Genomic DNA, 13,781 nt, shown 5'->3' on the forward strand with positions numbered 1-13,781 from the left:
CGCCCCTGAGCGGCCGTCTTGGTCGGAGGCCGGGAAGTCCCTGAGCGAGGCACGTGACGAGGGCCGCTTTTGCGATAAGAGGGCAGAGGGCATAGGTCACAACATATCTGTGCGGCCATGTTTGTTGAGGGCAAGACGGAACCCGTAGAACGCCTAGTAGCCATCTTTGTTCTTGGCAGAGGGAGTTCCCGGGGAAGGGAGACCGTGCCGCGGAGATCGGCGCTGACCCTTGTTACGTGATGACCGGCCGTTAGTTTCCCACCTGTCACGTGGCCCCAATCAACTTTAATCAGCTTCGCGGAGCGTTGGGCCACTGTCGCTGTAAAGAAGGATCGGTTGTGCGCCCCTCCCCTCGGCGGGTTTGAGGCGGTGCCTTGGGGTCCTCTCTCCGGAGACATGGCGGAGCGGGCTGCGCTGCCGCCGTGCGGGGGGCGGCATCTTTGACCTGCCCCGGGCCGGGTTGGTCGCTGGGCCCCTCTGCCCTCGCTCCGGGCCTCGCCGCGGCCATGTCCCGAACGTCCCGGTCCGGGGGCTTTTTGCCCCCGCTGTGGCCTGCGCCGCCGGGGGAGCCAGGTGAGAACGGCGTGGGCGCGGCCGGGGGAGGGGGAGGGGCGCTGGGCCCCTGGGGGCGGAGCGTCGCGGTTCGGCCCCCGGCTCAGGCTGGCCGCTGGCTGCCTTTCAGGTGGGGCTTGGCAGGACTGCGAGTTGGAGCCCGGGCCGCCGTGGCCGCCCCGAGGCCAGCCGTGGTGGGCCCAGACGCTCACGGGGCAGGACGGAGAAGAGGCGGAGTGGTCGGGCGGCGGAGCGCGGCGGTCTTCCTTCTCGGGGCCCGGCCTGCCCGCGGCCCTGCGGCGGCTGCGGGCCGCCCTGCTGCGGCTGCAGAGGGAGCGCGAGGAGCTGCTGGTGGCCCGGGACTGCGCCCGCGCGCTGCAGAGCGTGCTGGGCTTCCTGCGGGCCCCGCGGCCGCTGGCCGCCCTGGCCCCGCTCTGCTGGGAGCTGTTCCCGCACGGCCCCTCCCTGCCCCTGCGGGCCCGCGGGGACCCCCAGCTGCCGCCTCCGGCGCGGCCCCTGTCCCTGGCCGTGAGGAGGCTGGACATGGCCGTGGAAGAGCAGCTGAAGAGCCTGGGCCGGGCTTCCCCCAGCCCCGCCCTGGTGCCCCAGATCAGCGAGCTGCTGCAGCTTCTCCCCGTCTACCACCAGATGCTGGCCGGGGCCGGCGGGGGCGACCCCCGAGCAGCCCGGCCCTTCCCTCCCGGCCGGGTGCTCAAACTGTTGGCCCGGGAACGGGGCCGGCAAGGGGCCGAGAGGCTCTGGGCGGCCCTCCGGGAGTCGGAGCTGCGCGCTCAGCTGCACGCGCTTTGCCGGGAAGAGCGGGAGCTGCTCCCTGGGCTGTTGGGCCTGCTGGGAGACACGGGCGCTCCGGGCAGCGGCTCTCGGGGCTTGGGAGGGTCCCGGCAGCTGTGGGGCCAGTACTGGAGTCTCTTCTGGGTGGCGTGTGCCCAGAACCTTGGCCGAAGACTGGGCCCTTGGGAAGACACGCAGAAGGCCGTGCAGGAGCTGAGACAGGCCCTGAACCAGGGTAAGGGACAGGGACACCTGCTGTTTAAAGGCTTTGGAGAGAAGAACCGTGGTTCTTGCCCATATGGAATCTGAATGTGAGGGCTCTTCCCTAGCTGACTGCTTATCCCGTCCTTGGGAGTGACTGAGGGGGTTGAGTGACCAACCTTCTCTTTCCTTTCTCATTCCTGAGAAGGCCACGGTGCCCTTCTCTCTGACATCATTAAGCTGTGCTGGGTGGGAGAAGCCCCATCTTCTCCTTGTGTGATTTATGAGACCTGGGTTTGGATGGTCCCCTCTTTTCCCTTCCTACAGCATCCTTGCCACAGGAATGTGAGAAGGAACTGACTTCCCTCTGCCACTCTCTGCTTCGACAGACACTGACCTGGACATGGGACCAAGGTGAGGTAGAGGAAATGTTACTGAGCTCTAAGGCAATGAAATCATCCATATTCTCACACTGGTCCTTGCTCCCTCTATCCTAGGCTTCTGCCGAGCCTTGGGATCTGTTCGTGGAGACCGTGGGATCGTGTCTATATCCTGGGATGGCAGTCCCTGCATGCATACCACTGATCTCCTCCGACAGCTCTTTCCTCTACTCATCTCTGCCCATAGAGAACCAGGATCTGCTTCCTGCCAGTTTCCAGGTGATGGCAGGGCTTTGGGGGTGATGGGATACCCAGGCCTTTCCCCTTAAGTTCTTTTTTAGGATTGCTTCTCTGATACTTTGTCTCTTTCATCCTTGACCCAGGGCCAGGACCACCACCCTTAGTCCTTGGGCTTTGCACTCTTCAGGCCACCACCCTCTGGCTCCTCGGCAAATGTCAGCAGTATCTGGCCTCATGGGCCCCTGGGCCTCTTCTGCTGCTGACCCAGAGGGAACTGCCTGTGAGTATGTCCTGTTCCGGGCAAGGAGGGGAGAAGGGACTGCTTTGGTCTCTCTGAGACATGAGGAGAATGGTGAAGGCAGAGACTGTGTGTGTGTATGACCAAGAGTCCTTGGCAGGGAAAGGTAGTGCAAGTGACTTTGAAGATTTGAGTATGGTAGAATGTCATCATCTCTGAATAGTGCTCTGGAAAGGGGACAATCTTGGAGATGAGAGTGATTTTGAAAAGGGTGTGACCAAGGCTAATTTTACTGTGTTTGTGTGAGATCTGAGCTTGTTATTGAGGATTCTGTGAATGTCTCCCAAAGGAAGTCACTCGAAGTGTGAGAATGGGTAGATTGTGATAGGGTCAGGTAAAGTGAAGGCCTAGTTTGGACTCTTAATCTTTGTGTTTTCTCCAAAGCTTCTCCTGTGTGAGGCAGAGGCCCTGGCAGCCCTGGTTTCTGAAGGGGCATCTGTACTGGAGCTGAACTGGCAGCTGGGAAAAGAAATTCGGAGATTGATAGCTCAGATCCAGGTGAGAGGACTGAAAAATAATTGGGGAAGAGGGGGATGTAATTGTGAAAACAAAGCTATGGAGTGATAGCAGTAGTACTTTTGGAGACTGGGATGGGACTGCCTTCTGAAGGTTAGGATTCCTGTTGATCTTCTTTAAGCTGGTGAATTCCTTAGATTAGTGCTAAGTACAGAGCAGATGACTGAATGGGAAAATAACATTCTGCCAGGGACAAAATAGAGGAAGCTAAAATACAGCTGGGTTTTTGGAGATGAGCCTGCTTGCTTAAGACACTATATTTGAGATAATACTAGGATCAGAGAATCTTAAAGCTAGAAAGAATTTTACTGATGGGAAAATTGAAACACATAGAGAAGGGACTTGTCCCATAGCCCATGAGTGGCAGTTCTGGGACTGGAACTCAGATCTCCTTGCCATTGGTCTTATATTCTTTATGTTAAACTTCATTGTCAAATGGGAACTTGGAGATGACTAGACTGGAACTTGTGAGACAAGTCAGGGCTGGGATTTCTCCACAGAATAGACAGCTGAGAACAAAGCCTTCCAATTCCCTGTATGTAGAGCAGGAGCCATGAAAATACCCAGAGATTGAGAAGAAAGAGAAGAGGGAGCCTGGGACAGGAGCATCTCTGGGGCCTGTCATGTGGCAGTTGTTGGGGAAGCCCTTAGGGGAGGAACTAGGGGCTTGTGGGAACCCCAGGGAGCAATCTAAGTAATGTGCAGTCTGGTGAAAGTAGAGGCTCCAGGAGACAAGCACAAGTGTAGGAGGTGACATTATCTGAGAAAATCATCAGTGTTTCTGGCCCACTGCTTGAAATAGAAGATGAACCCTTGGCTAAGGACAAGCTATTTAGTGACAGCTGGCAGAAAGAGATGCCTGGAATGGGTTTGCTCATTTACATTTGTGTTTTTGTCCACATGATTATGCACATATGGGTGTGTAAACACACACATATTCTAGTTTTTTTCTTCAGTTCACATTAGTCTTCCCATGTTTCTTTGATTTCTTCCTAGGGTCACCGTTTTTCAGGTATTGAGTTCATTTCATTTGCCAATAAATGACTACCCACCTTGTTGCCAGTTGTTGTCCTACAAGATAATGCTGCTGCCACTTTCTGTCATTGTCATCCCTGAGATAAGTGCTCAGTGGTGGTGACGCCATGGACCCTAGAGGAGGGACAGTTTCATTAACTGCTCCTAATAAAACTCTAGGATTTCTCCAGAATATTTGAAGGATTTCTTTGTCAGGCCTTTTATGCCTCTTTCTGCTTGTTCGCGATGTCGATGCTTTTTTCTATCCAGAAATTAATTCAGAGATCTGGGGCAAAGAAAAGGAAGCAGAGCTGTGTGAGCTTGAGCTAGAGCAGAGCCCAGTGCAAACTCTTTTCTCCCACCCTCTCAGGTCCTGCCTGAGAAGTATCTGTGTCTCTTCTCCCGAGAATGTTGGCGACAAGCAGCTAAGGGTTTCCAGCTCCACATGCCCCAGGGTCGTCACTGGAAGCTCAGGCTTCGATCTGGTAACCCTTTACCCTCAACTCCCAGTAGGCCTAGAATTCACTCTCCTTGGTTTCCTCAACCAGTCCTTCAGTAAACTTACAACTCAGTCTCTTTGTCCCAGTGCCCTTCTTTTCCCATTCTCCTTATGTCCTCATGGTTCTCCCCACCCAAAATCATAGAAAGAGGTTTCTGAGCTTTGCTTTCTGCCTTCCCCCAGAACTTCCCAGCATCCCCAGTGACTATGCAGAGTTGGTAGTGGGAGCTGTTCTGGGACCTGTGCTGCAGGGGGTACAGGGATTGTCCCCCCAGGCCCAAGGGCCCCCACTTACAGAGGCCTTGACTGCACTTCTTGATGCCTGGCTCAACCACATTCTCACACAGAAGATACGGTTCAGGTAGGCCTGGAATGGGAGAGAAGAGGAAATACCTGTGGAAAGGCCTCAGGTTGGAGAAAGGAGATGGGCTAGGAAGAATGAGAATTGGGTCTGGGGGCTGACCTTGCTCTGAATCTCAGCCTGCAGGGAGCACTGCAGCTGAGGCAGGATTTTGCAGTGGTTCGGAGTTTGCTAGAAGAGGAGCAATGGGGTCTATCCCCTGAACTTCGTCAGGCTTTGCTCACACTCGGCATCTTCCAGCGGGCAGATGGGGCCCTGTTGTGTCTGCTGCAGCAGCCAGTGCCGAGGAGCCGTACCTATGGAGGGTCTCCATGTTGCTGTAAGTCTTTCTTACCATCATCTTCCCATAAGCACATGTTGCTGTAAGTCTTTCTTACCATCATCTTCCCATAAGCATTCATGTATTTATGTGATCCACTTGCTACCCAAGACAACAACCCATTATAATGGGCCTCCAAGTTCTATCTTTGACCTCTGGAGCCATCAAGCTGTTTCCTAGCTTCCTCTTCTGTTGTGTATGCAAACTTACCAGTCACCCCCACACTCATCTACTGACCCATTCTTCACCCTACCTTCTAATCTCACTAGGTACCTGTAATAAGATCCAGATCCCTGAACTACCCAGTAGCAGCCTCAACAGCCTAGAGAACCTAGAACCGCCTTCCCTTCGTCCTGGAGTTACTTTTGTCCAAACGGCTCAGCTTCTCAGCAATCTTCGGGGTGGAGGACCCAACCCCGAGGCTTACCTGGCAGGCAACCAGCAGGCTTGGCTGGCCCTTCGGCAGCACCGATCCCCACGATGGCATCTGCCTGGCTTTCTTTGCATGAGAACTACTCCTGAACACTGATAACAGAATGTGGAAGCTGGGAAAATAGAGGCCAGAACAACGAGCCCAAAGAAGCCTAGAATTCTTTAGATACTAGGGTCTCAGCCAACTCTGGAACCAAAGTGAGAGGCATCTAGAAGAGCTCACTCCCTTGGAATCGGCATGAGCCCAGGGTTTGCAGCTATATAGCAAGAGCCTGGAACCCAAAAATGTACAGGGTTGGAGACCCTGCTCCCAAGAACACTGGGGCCCCAAGCTACAAATTCAAAGAAATTGGAGCCCAGGAAATCTGGACTTTTGTGTAGGTCTAAAGATTGAGAATCTCATGCCCTAGACTAAACATAAGTAACTGCAGCAACAGCAGGGAAAGAACCAGGAAGTGTTCTGCATGTGTAAGTGCTAAGAGCTGCCCCCATCTTCCAACTCTTTGCCCTGCATACCTCAGGGCTGATGTGCTCCGTGTCCTAACCTGACAGAACCAGTCTTCCTTGCCCAGCCACAAACCAGGCAGTAATTTTCACATGTCAGGAAGCATTTATTAAGTGCTTAGTTGTGCATGGTCTTGTACTAGGTTACCAGGGAGAGGAGGAGGAATGGAATGGGGTTCCTATTTTCCACTAGCTCAGACTGTTAGGGAAGAGAAAGGAATGGATCCAGGCAGTACAGCGGTAATGAAACCCAAGCACTTAGAGTTGAGCACTTAAGATCTTGACTGCTGTCCACTTGTCTCTTGTCAGCACTCCACAAGCTACTTCATCTTCCAGGCCTCGGTTGCCTCATCTATAACAGGGCAATTGGACAGGTGGTTTCCTGTGCTTAAGCCTAAGGCAGCTAGAATGAAAGTGAGATGCCTTCCAGCTGAGTGCATAAGGAAAGGGATTTAAACTGGGCTGTTAAGTATGCAGAAGATTTCTGGGGCTCCTCCTGGAAATGGGAATGATGGGAGCGTCCCTAAGGTCAGAGGGGGTCACTCGGCACTGCAGGCAGCATCCAGGCTCTGCACAAGGTTTGATGCCCTGATGGTTTGGACTTTGTCCACAGATCTTGGGCAGAAACTGGACACACTGGAGCCAAGGGCTTAAAGACAGATGCATCTAGTAGCATCTTGAGGATGAGCAACAGTGCAGGCGGGAAGAGTGGCTGCCTCTGCCAAAGCGGTGGGAGCTCAAGGAGAAGTCGGTGGCGGAGGGCTGGATAGGAGGAAGGTACGATCAGTTGCCCCGGGGGGAGTGAGGCTGCCCCCAAACCTTGGAGAAAAGCCAACTCGCCTTGGGTTTAAGAAGTCACAGGATAGGGAGACGCCCGATACAGCGCGAAGGCGGCGGCAGCCGCCTTCCTCCGCCGCCTCAGCTGTCTTCCAGGAGGCTTGCAGGGCGCTGGGGCGGGCTCGTGACCCCGCCCTCTTGCGGACTACATTTCCCGGCATGCCGCGGCTGCGGCACTTCTGGAGGGCGCCATGGCCGGGGCTGCGGGGAGGAAGCTGGGGCTGCAGGCGGTTAAGCGAGTGTTGGTTCGTTTCTGCCCCTTTGAGAGCAACGTGGAGGCGACGAGGTAACGGGACGCCCCTGATCCCTGGCCCGCTCGCTCGTCATGGTATCCGCTCACTCCTCTTGCCTTTTCCTCTCCCTAATTGTAGGCAGTTCCTCCAAGCGGTGAGCAGCGAGAAGGTGCGCGCTTCCAACCTCAACTGCACCGTGCAGGTGGACGTGCGGCACGACGGCTCCGAGCCCTCCGTGGACGTGCTTTTCGGTGCGTCTGAGCCCCCGCCCCTCTCCCCAGACTCGCCCCGGCCGCTTAAAACTCCCCGCTTGACCGCCGTTTTTCCTTCTCCAGGAGACGGAGACCGGCTGATCCTTCGCGGCGCCCACCTCACGGCGCAGGAGATGCTCGCAGCCTTCAGTTCTCGGGTCCTGGCCAAGAGCAGCCCCTCTTCCGGGCAGAAGGGCTGAGGGCCTTGGCGTGGGGGAGATGGGGGCAGGGGCTAGGGGCGGAGCAAATAAAAGCGAGCCATTGCGACCTGCCTTGTAGCCCCGTGTCTGTCTGGGTTGCCGGATGGGGGAGGTAAAAGACGCTACAGACCTGGAGGAGGGCTGCACGCGAGCCGGTGGGCGGGGCCACGCGCCACTTCCGTTTGCTGGGCTCGCGGACTTGGTCTTCCTGGCCGCCCGAGTGTGGCGGTCTCTGAGCCGGCTGGTGCCTCGGTGCCCAGGATGGCAAGGGGAGAACGCAAGCGCCGGGCGGGCCCTCCCGCGGAAGCCCCCGGGCCGCGGGCTCCGGACAAGGCGGGCAGGAGGCGGGAGGGCCGGTTTGGGGCGGGGCCGGGCTCGGGGCCCCGGCGCGGGCCTGGGGGTCGGGGCGCTGGGGGCCGGGGGCCGGGGACCGCCGCTCTGGCCGCCCTGGGCCTGGCGCTGGCGCTGGCACTCGGCCTGGGCCTGTCCTGGCGCGGCATCGTGGCGTGGCAGCGGGCGAGGCGCGCCATAACCCTGCACCCGGCGCCTCCCGCGCTGCCGCCCAACAGCTCCAGCGCCGCGGCCGCCCCGGACCTTTTCTGGGGCACCTACCGGCCCCACGTCTACTTCGGCATGAAGACCCGCAGCCCGCGCGCGCCCGTCACGGGTAATGCCGGGGGACCGGCCCGGCGGGAGGGCTGGGCGAGGCAGGGAGGGAGGGCCGGCGGCTGACCCGCCTGCCCCTCCCCAGGCCTGATGTGGCTGCAGCAAGGGGCCCCCCCGGGAATGCCGGGCCAGCTCCGGCACACGTGCGAGCAGGGAGACGGCATGGGCCCCTACGGCTGGGAGCTGCACGACGGGGTCAGCTTCGGGCGGCAGCGGCTGCACGACGGAGCCCTAGTGCTCACCACCGAGTTTGTGAAGCGGCCGGGCGGGAGCCACGGCGGGGACTGGAGCTGGAGGATCACGGCCGAGCCCCAGGTCAGAGCCCTCCCCTTCTGGGACAGCCGCAGGCTGGCTGTGAAACGTGCGTCCCGGGGTCCCTCCGCACCCCCTCGCCTCCCCCCAGCACCCGCACTGCATGAATGTGTTAAAACATGAGCTCCCAGTAGAAATCGGAACCAGGGCCATTTCCCGCAGTTTTCCCATTTAAAGCGAGGGGGGTGGGGGGCGGCAAGCTGCTTAGGGCTTGCAGCTGTGATGCCTTTTTCCACATCTCCTTCCTAATGTTCTCCTTGTCAGACGCGAGAGAGCCCTGTGCTGCCTCTGCTCTCTTTGTTCTTCTACGTGGCCACTGACGGACAGGGGACATTGAGGCCAGAGCCGGGGACAGGGGGGCAACTGAACGGCATTGATGGCCACACGGAGGAGCTTGGAGACTTCCGCCTCATCCTTCTTCCCCCTACCGATGTCAAAGGGACAGCCTTAAAACATGGCAGGTAATGGCAACGCAGAGTTTGGTCTCCAGCTCCCTTAGGGATCCTGGTCCATTTTTCTGTCCTGTCCCTTCATGTCAACCTGCCTTCTAATGTGTTCCTGTCCTCTGCCCTATCTTTCTTCCCTGTCCTGTTGTCCTTTTCAGTTTCTCTTCTTCCCAACTGACTTGACCCTCGTTTTCCACAGCTACAACAGTCTCTGGATGCCGAGCCCAGGACTGCATTTGTTGACAGAAGCTGTGAAGAATCGTCTAAATCGATGGTTTCAGCACCGCCCCCCTGGTGGTTCTCCAGAGCGATACCTGGGCTTGCCTGGATCCCCTCAGTGGGAAGGGGAAAGCCAGAAATCAGGCCACTCAGTACAAGGACAGATTGTGGTCCAGCAGCTGACACTAAAGCCACCCTTCCGAGTTGAGCTGGTTTTTGAATCGGGAAGTGTGGGCTGGGGGGAATCCCGTCCTGGGGGTCGTCTGGCTGGGCCAGTATTATCCCAGGCCCTGGACACCCACGTCACATCTTTCACTGACCGTTTTGAGGATATCTTCAGGCTGGGAGCACGAGGCCTGAGTGCAGGAGAGCAGGCTCTGGGTCAAGCAGCCCTAAGTGGGCTCTTGGGGGGCTTTGGCTATTTCTATGGACAAGGCCTGGTGCTACCGGATCCTGGGGATGAAGGACCTGAAGAGGACCCGGCCCCAGCCCCATCCCTTTTTCCTCCAGCTCCACTCTTCACAGCTGTCCCTTCGAGATCCTTTTTCCCTCGTGGCTTTCTGTGGGATGAAGGTTTCCACCAGCTTGTGGTGTATTGTTGGGAGCCACGTTTGACCAGGGAGGCCCTGGGCCACTGGCTCGGGCTGCTTAATGCTGATGGCTGGATCGGGCGAGAGCAGGTGTTGGGAGACGAGGCCCGGGTCCGGGTCCCACCACCATTCCTGGTACAGAGAGCAGCCCATGCTAATCCCCCAACTCTCCTGTTGCCTGTGATGCGCATGTTGGACAGTGGAGACACTGCTGATATGGATTTCTTGCGTACAGCTTTCCCCCGTCTCCAGGCCTGGTTCTCTTGGCTCCGACAAAGCCAGGCAGGCCCTGTTCCTTTGTCCTATCGCTGGCGAGGACGCGACCGGGCTGCTCCTGGTCTGCTGAACCCCAAGACATTGCCCTCAGGCCTGGATGACTACCCTCGAGCTTCACACCCATCACCAGATGAGCGACATTTGGACCTGCGCTGCTGGGTGGCACTTGGTGCCAATATCTTGGCCCGGCTGGCACAAAAACTTGGGGAGACTCAGGCAGAGACTGAGTTGGCTGAGCTTGCAGTCAAACTGAGGGATGAGAATGGTCTGGACTCATTGCACTGGGCCCCTGAGTTAGGTGTCTTTGCAGATTTTGGGAACCATACAGGAGCTGTTCGCCTTGCAAGGGGTCCACAAGGGCTGGTCCGAGTGGTGGGCCGTCCTCCTCCCCGCCCACAGTATGTTGATGCATTGGGCTACGTCAGCTTCTTTCCACTGTTCCTCAGACTGCTGAGCCCCACCTCCCCACACCTGGGTCCCCTGTTGGACCTGCTGGCAGACAACCGTCACTTATGGAGTCCTTTTGGTTTGCGCTCACTGTCTGCCTCCAGCCCTCTCTATGGACAGCGAAATTCAGAGCACGACCCACCATACTGGCGAGGGGCTGTCTGGGTTAATGTTAACTACCTAGCATTGGGTGCCCTGGATCACTATGGGCGCCTGGAGGGGCCCCACCAAGCCCAGGCATCACAACTCCACACCCAGCTGCGAACCAACCTTGTGGGTAACGTGTGGAGACAGTACCGGGACACAGGCTTTTTATGGGAACAGTACAGCGATCGAGACGGTCACGGCATGGGCTCCCGGCCATTCCAGGGCTGGACCAGTCTTGTACTGCTGGCTATGGCAGAGGACTATTGATCCCCACCATTCTTCCACGTACTCCTTCCCATGTCAACTCAGGACCAACTCACTGCCCAGCCTTCCCTAAACCACCATCATCCGTCCTAGGCCTGCTAGGAAATGACCCATCTACCACTCCCTTGGGCTCTCTTTGCTGCTGCTGGGGGTCGGGAGCCTCATGTGTGGTGCACGGGAGGGAGATGGGCTGGGGAGCAGGCTCCTCTGCTCCAGAGCTCCTGGGTCCCATGCCCGGAACGCATCTCAGGGGTTACCCCACCCATCTCCATTAGTCTTGGTGGCAGATGGTGGTGAAGTCAAGAGTTTATTTTTCTAAATAAAAGTTGCCTTCCTGTGACTAATAGTCCTTTACGGTCCCCTTACTCTCTTCTAAACACCCCTCATTTGAATCTTTTTTCTGCCTTCTACCCAAGGCTGAAAATAATTAAAATTCACACTAGCTAGTTAAATTTCTTTAATAAGGAGACCTGAGGTGTTGGGTATGTGTGTGGGAAGGGCAATCACCACTCTTTTCCTATATGCGATTGCCATAGTCAGAATCCCATCCACCGGGGGCCAGACTTCCCTGGCATAAACGACTGGGGATGAGAGGACCAAGCTCCATGTCCTCACAGAGCACAGCTCTGCCTGGGCCCAGGCCCTTCAGAGACTGGGAATTCACAGGGAACAGGATCAACAGGGGTTGAATTTAGGGAAGAGACACTGCTCTCCTGGAGGGGGAGTGGCCCTGCCCACCCGAGTTTGGCAGGCTCCTGGTCAACCAGACCATGGCAGGTCCCAGGACACAACTCAATTCCTGAATCCCCCGTCAGCCTGCGGTGGCGGCAGGACCGATTTGGGGATGCTGGACTTTCCCCTTCCCCCATATCCCCAGGCTGACCTTGGGCAGCCACCCCAGCCCCACTCTCCCATTCTTCCTCGTGTGGGTGGGTCCTGGAAGAGGCCCCTATGGGACCAGGTGGGGAGGGGGGGCAGCTGGAGGCACAGGAACAGCTGGTGCAGTCACTGGAGCTGGGTGATGGGGGTCCAGGGGCCACACTATATGGGGGTGGTGGGGTTCCAGGGCGGCAAGCTACATCCTCATAAGCAGGAAGCTTGAAGGAGGTGAGAAGGCCTGAAAATAGAATAGAGAAGTCAGGGTATGTAGGGAATGGGGGGGGGTCAGTGCCCAGGCCCAGGTCAAATAAAAGATAGGAGTTCTCATTCCCTTGGATACCCTAAGGTCAGTGGCTTACGTAAGTCAAGCATGGAGCCCCCTGAGCCAGGGCCACCTCCATGGTAGGCTCCATGATAGGCTAACAGGTTGATCTCACGTTGGCGCTGCTGCTGCTGCAGGCGGAGTTTGGCTCTGCGATGGCGGAAGGCACAGCAGCAACTAAAGAGGATGAGGATGGTCCAGAGCAGCCAGAACCCTGTGGGGGGGGGAGGGTGGGGGGCAAGGCGAGAGGCGTTTCAGAAAAGGGCCCGGGAGAGCTGAAGGAAATAGGGAGGCCGGTTATTGGGAGGGACTTGGCTAGGACACAAGGGGGAGGGGGGTTTGGGGCGAAAAGACATCCCTGTGGAATCCCAGGCTGCCCCAGGTCAATCAAGGGCAGTTGCTTCTGTTGGGGGCAGGGATGAGAGGCTCCCTGGGACACTCACACCAGAGCTCATAGTAGTAGGTGCAGCAGCCAGTCTCTCCACAACAGTGGCCACTCTCACAGACATAGGGCTGATTGTTCACTCCCGGGCAGAGCTCTCTAAGCTAGGAGGAGGAAATGGAGTCAGAGGAAGCTACCGTGGGAAGGGGCGGGGGGAGGGAAAGGCATCAGCCCATTAAGAACCGTAACAAAGAACAAGGATTAGGCCGGCACCGAGGACAAACTGCACAAGCCACATTCCTTGGACGTAAGCAAACCACTTTTAATTATTAGAGCCGTCCAGCAGTGAAATGGCCTCGATAAGCGGGCTTCGTGTCAACAGGCGCTCCAGCGACGGCAGGACCGCGGCAAGGGGCGGAGGAGCTGGCTCCCGCTGCGGGAGGCCACTTCCCAGCGCCAGGGGCTCCCCGGCCGCCCCCTGCCGCGGGCCTGACCAGGCCGCACAAGCCCACTGCTCAAAAGGGCCCGCGCGTGACCGGGCCGAGTCCCGAAGCAGGACGTGTGCCCCCCCTACCCCCAAGGAATGCCCATCACTCTTCCCTGAGTCACGGAATCAAATGGGTGACAAAGACCGAAGCCAGGTCCGCCACGCCTATCGCGACACCCTCTGTACTTCGCAAAGGGCATTTCCGGGTGTCCCGAGTTCCAGGGGGAGCCAGGTGGCAGAGGGCGGGACCGCCGATCGCGACAAGTTTGTGGCTTGTCGCGACAGCAGGCATTAGCTTCACGATACCTGCCGCACCCGGAGAGCGCCCCAAGTTTCGTGGCTGCCGTTCCAGGGACCGGCCCGCTCCATGCTGCTGCCTACAGGCCCGGGCAGGAAGCTGCCACCTCCACCGCCGGGCAGCCTGCCACTGCTTTCCGGACCGCAACCACCATAGTCCCGGCCGGGACCATAGCCGCTACCGCCGCCGCCATCGCTATCCGCACTCACGGCTCCCGAGTTGGAGCCTCCCAGCCAATCAGCAACCGAGTTGCGTCAGATTGCCACCAATCGGGAGTCGCTCTTTGAGGATCGGCCAATGGGAACAGCCTAACAAGGCACTTCCGGAGACCAATGCGCTGCCGCGTCTCCTCCACTCTCCCAGACAACAGGGGCCCAGAGACAAAGAGTGAAGCTGCAGTCGCCCAGAGACTGTGAT

At 57.9% G+C, this 13,781-nt stretch overlaps 4 protein-coding genes across 6 annotated transcripts; 3 read left to right on the top strand and 1 right to left on the bottom strand.

Moving 5' to 3' along the window:
• Positions 1-177: 177 nt before the first annotated feature.
• Positions 178-7,406, top strand: CCDC142 (coiled-coil domain containing 142). Of its 3 annotated transcripts, none has more exons than XM_031942394.1 (12): positions 178-573; positions 683-1,579; positions 1,873-1,959; positions 2,043-2,204; positions 2,309-2,445; positions 2,848-2,961; positions 4,364-4,478; positions 4,676-4,853; positions 4,973-5,172; positions 5,442-6,072; positions 6,722-6,885; positions 7,317-7,402. In XM_031942394.1, the coding sequence occupies exons 1-10, from the start codon at positions 507-509 to the stop codon at positions 5,699-5,701; spliced, it is 2,217 nt and encodes a 738-aa protein (XP_031798254.1). In that variant the 5' UTR covers positions 178-506; the 3' UTR covers positions 5,702-6,072; positions 6,722-6,885; positions 7,317-7,402. The 3 variants fall into 3 exon arrangements, with proteins under 3 accessions (XP_031798254.1, XP_031798256.1, XP_031798255.1); XM_031942396.1 differs by having other exon boundaries at positions 5,442-5,981; XM_031942395.1 differs by lacking the exon at positions 6,722-6,885 and having other exon boundaries at positions 7,317-7,406.
• On the top strand, positions 7,137-7,629 carry MRPL53 (mitochondrial ribosomal protein L53). Its single transcript, XM_023506169.1, has 3 exons — positions 7,137-7,231; positions 7,317-7,429; positions 7,514-7,629. Exons 1-3 carry the CDS (start codon positions 7,137-7,139, stop codon positions 7,627-7,629), a joined length of 324 nt encoding a protein of 107 aa, XP_023361937.1.
• A 392-nt stretch (positions 7,630-8,021) lies between these two features.
• MOGS (mannosyl-oligosaccharide glucosidase) lies at positions 8,022-11,336 on the top strand. Its single transcript, XM_003773489.4, has 4 exons — positions 8,022-8,296; positions 8,381-8,610; positions 8,872-9,068; positions 9,253-11,336. Exons 1-4 carry the CDS (start codon positions 8,263-8,265, stop codon positions 10,997-10,999), a joined length of 2,208 nt encoding a protein of 735 aa, XP_003773537.2. The 5' UTR covers positions 8,022-8,262; the 3' UTR covers positions 11,000-11,336.
• A 107-nt stretch (positions 11,337-11,443) lies between these two features.
• WBP1 (WW domain binding protein 1) lies at positions 11,444-13,574 on the bottom strand. Its single transcript, XM_012552419.2, has 4 exons — positions 13,373-13,574; positions 12,641-12,743; positions 12,235-12,411; positions 11,444-12,113 (listed from the first exon to the last, which is right to left on the bottom strand). Exons 1-4 carry the CDS (start codon positions 13,433-13,435, stop codon positions 11,608-11,610), a joined length of 849 nt encoding a protein of 282 aa, XP_012407873.1. The 5' UTR covers positions 13,436-13,574; the 3' UTR covers positions 11,444-11,607.
• Positions 13,575-13,781: the final 207 nt, after the last annotated feature.

Source organism: Sarcophilus harrisii, chromosome 6 (genome assembly GCF_902635505.1).
Source record: "Sarcophilus harrisii chromosome 6, mSarHar1.11, whole genome shotgun sequence".
Taxonomy (NCBI): Eukaryota; Metazoa; Chordata; class Mammalia; order Dasyuromorphia; family Dasyuridae; genus Sarcophilus; species Sarcophilus harrisii.

Bases quoted from the DNA above. Each gene is read 5' to 3' on its own strand.
- CCDC142 (XM_031942395.1), top strand. From the start codon at position 507: ATGTCCCGAACGTCCCGGTCCGGGGGCTTTTTGCCCCCGCTGTGGCCT. The intron at 2,205-2,308 runs GTGATGGCAGGG...TCCTTGACCCAG, and splicing joins TGCTTCCTGCCAGTTTCCAG to GGCCAGGACCACCACCCTTA. The intron at 5,173-5,441 runs GTAAGTCTTTCT...TAATCTCACTAG, and splicing joins TGGAGGGTCTCCATGTTGCT to GTACCTGTAATAAGATCCAG.
- MRPL53 (XM_023506169.1), top strand. From the start codon at position 7,137: ATGGCCGGGGCTGCGGGGAGGAAGCTGGGGCTGCAGGCGGTTAAGCGA. The intron at 7,232-7,316 runs GTAACGGGACGC...CCCTAATTGTAG, and splicing joins AGCAACGTGGAGGCGACGAG to GCAGTTCCTCCAAGCGGTGA. The intron at 7,430-7,513 runs GTGCGTCTGAGC...TTCCTTCTCCAG, and splicing joins CTCCGTGGACGTGCTTTTCG to GAGACGGAGACCGGCTGATC.
- MOGS (XM_003773489.4), top strand. From the start codon at position 8,263: ATGAAGACCCGCAGCCCGCGCGCGCCCGTCACGG. The intron at 8,611-8,871 runs GTCAGAGCCCTC...TCTCCTTGTCAG, and splicing joins GGATCACGGCCGAGCCCCAG to ACGCGAGAGAGCCCTGTGCT. The intron at 9,069-9,252 runs GTAATGGCAACG...CGTTTTCCACAG, and splicing joins ACAGCCTTAAAACATGGCAG to CTACAACAGTCTCTGGATGC.
- WBP1 (XM_012552419.2), bottom strand. From the start codon at position 13,435: ATGGAGCGGGCCGGTCCCTGGAACGGCAGCCACGAAACTTGGGGCGCT. The intron at 12,744-13,372 runs GTATCGTGAAGC...TCCTCCTCCTAG, and splicing joins GCGCTCTCCGGGTGCGGCAG to CTTAGAGAGCTCTGCCCGGG. The intron at 12,412-12,640 runs GTGAGTGTCCCA...CCCCCCCCACAG, and splicing joins CTACTACTATGAGCTCTGGT to GGTTCTGGCTGCTCTGGACC.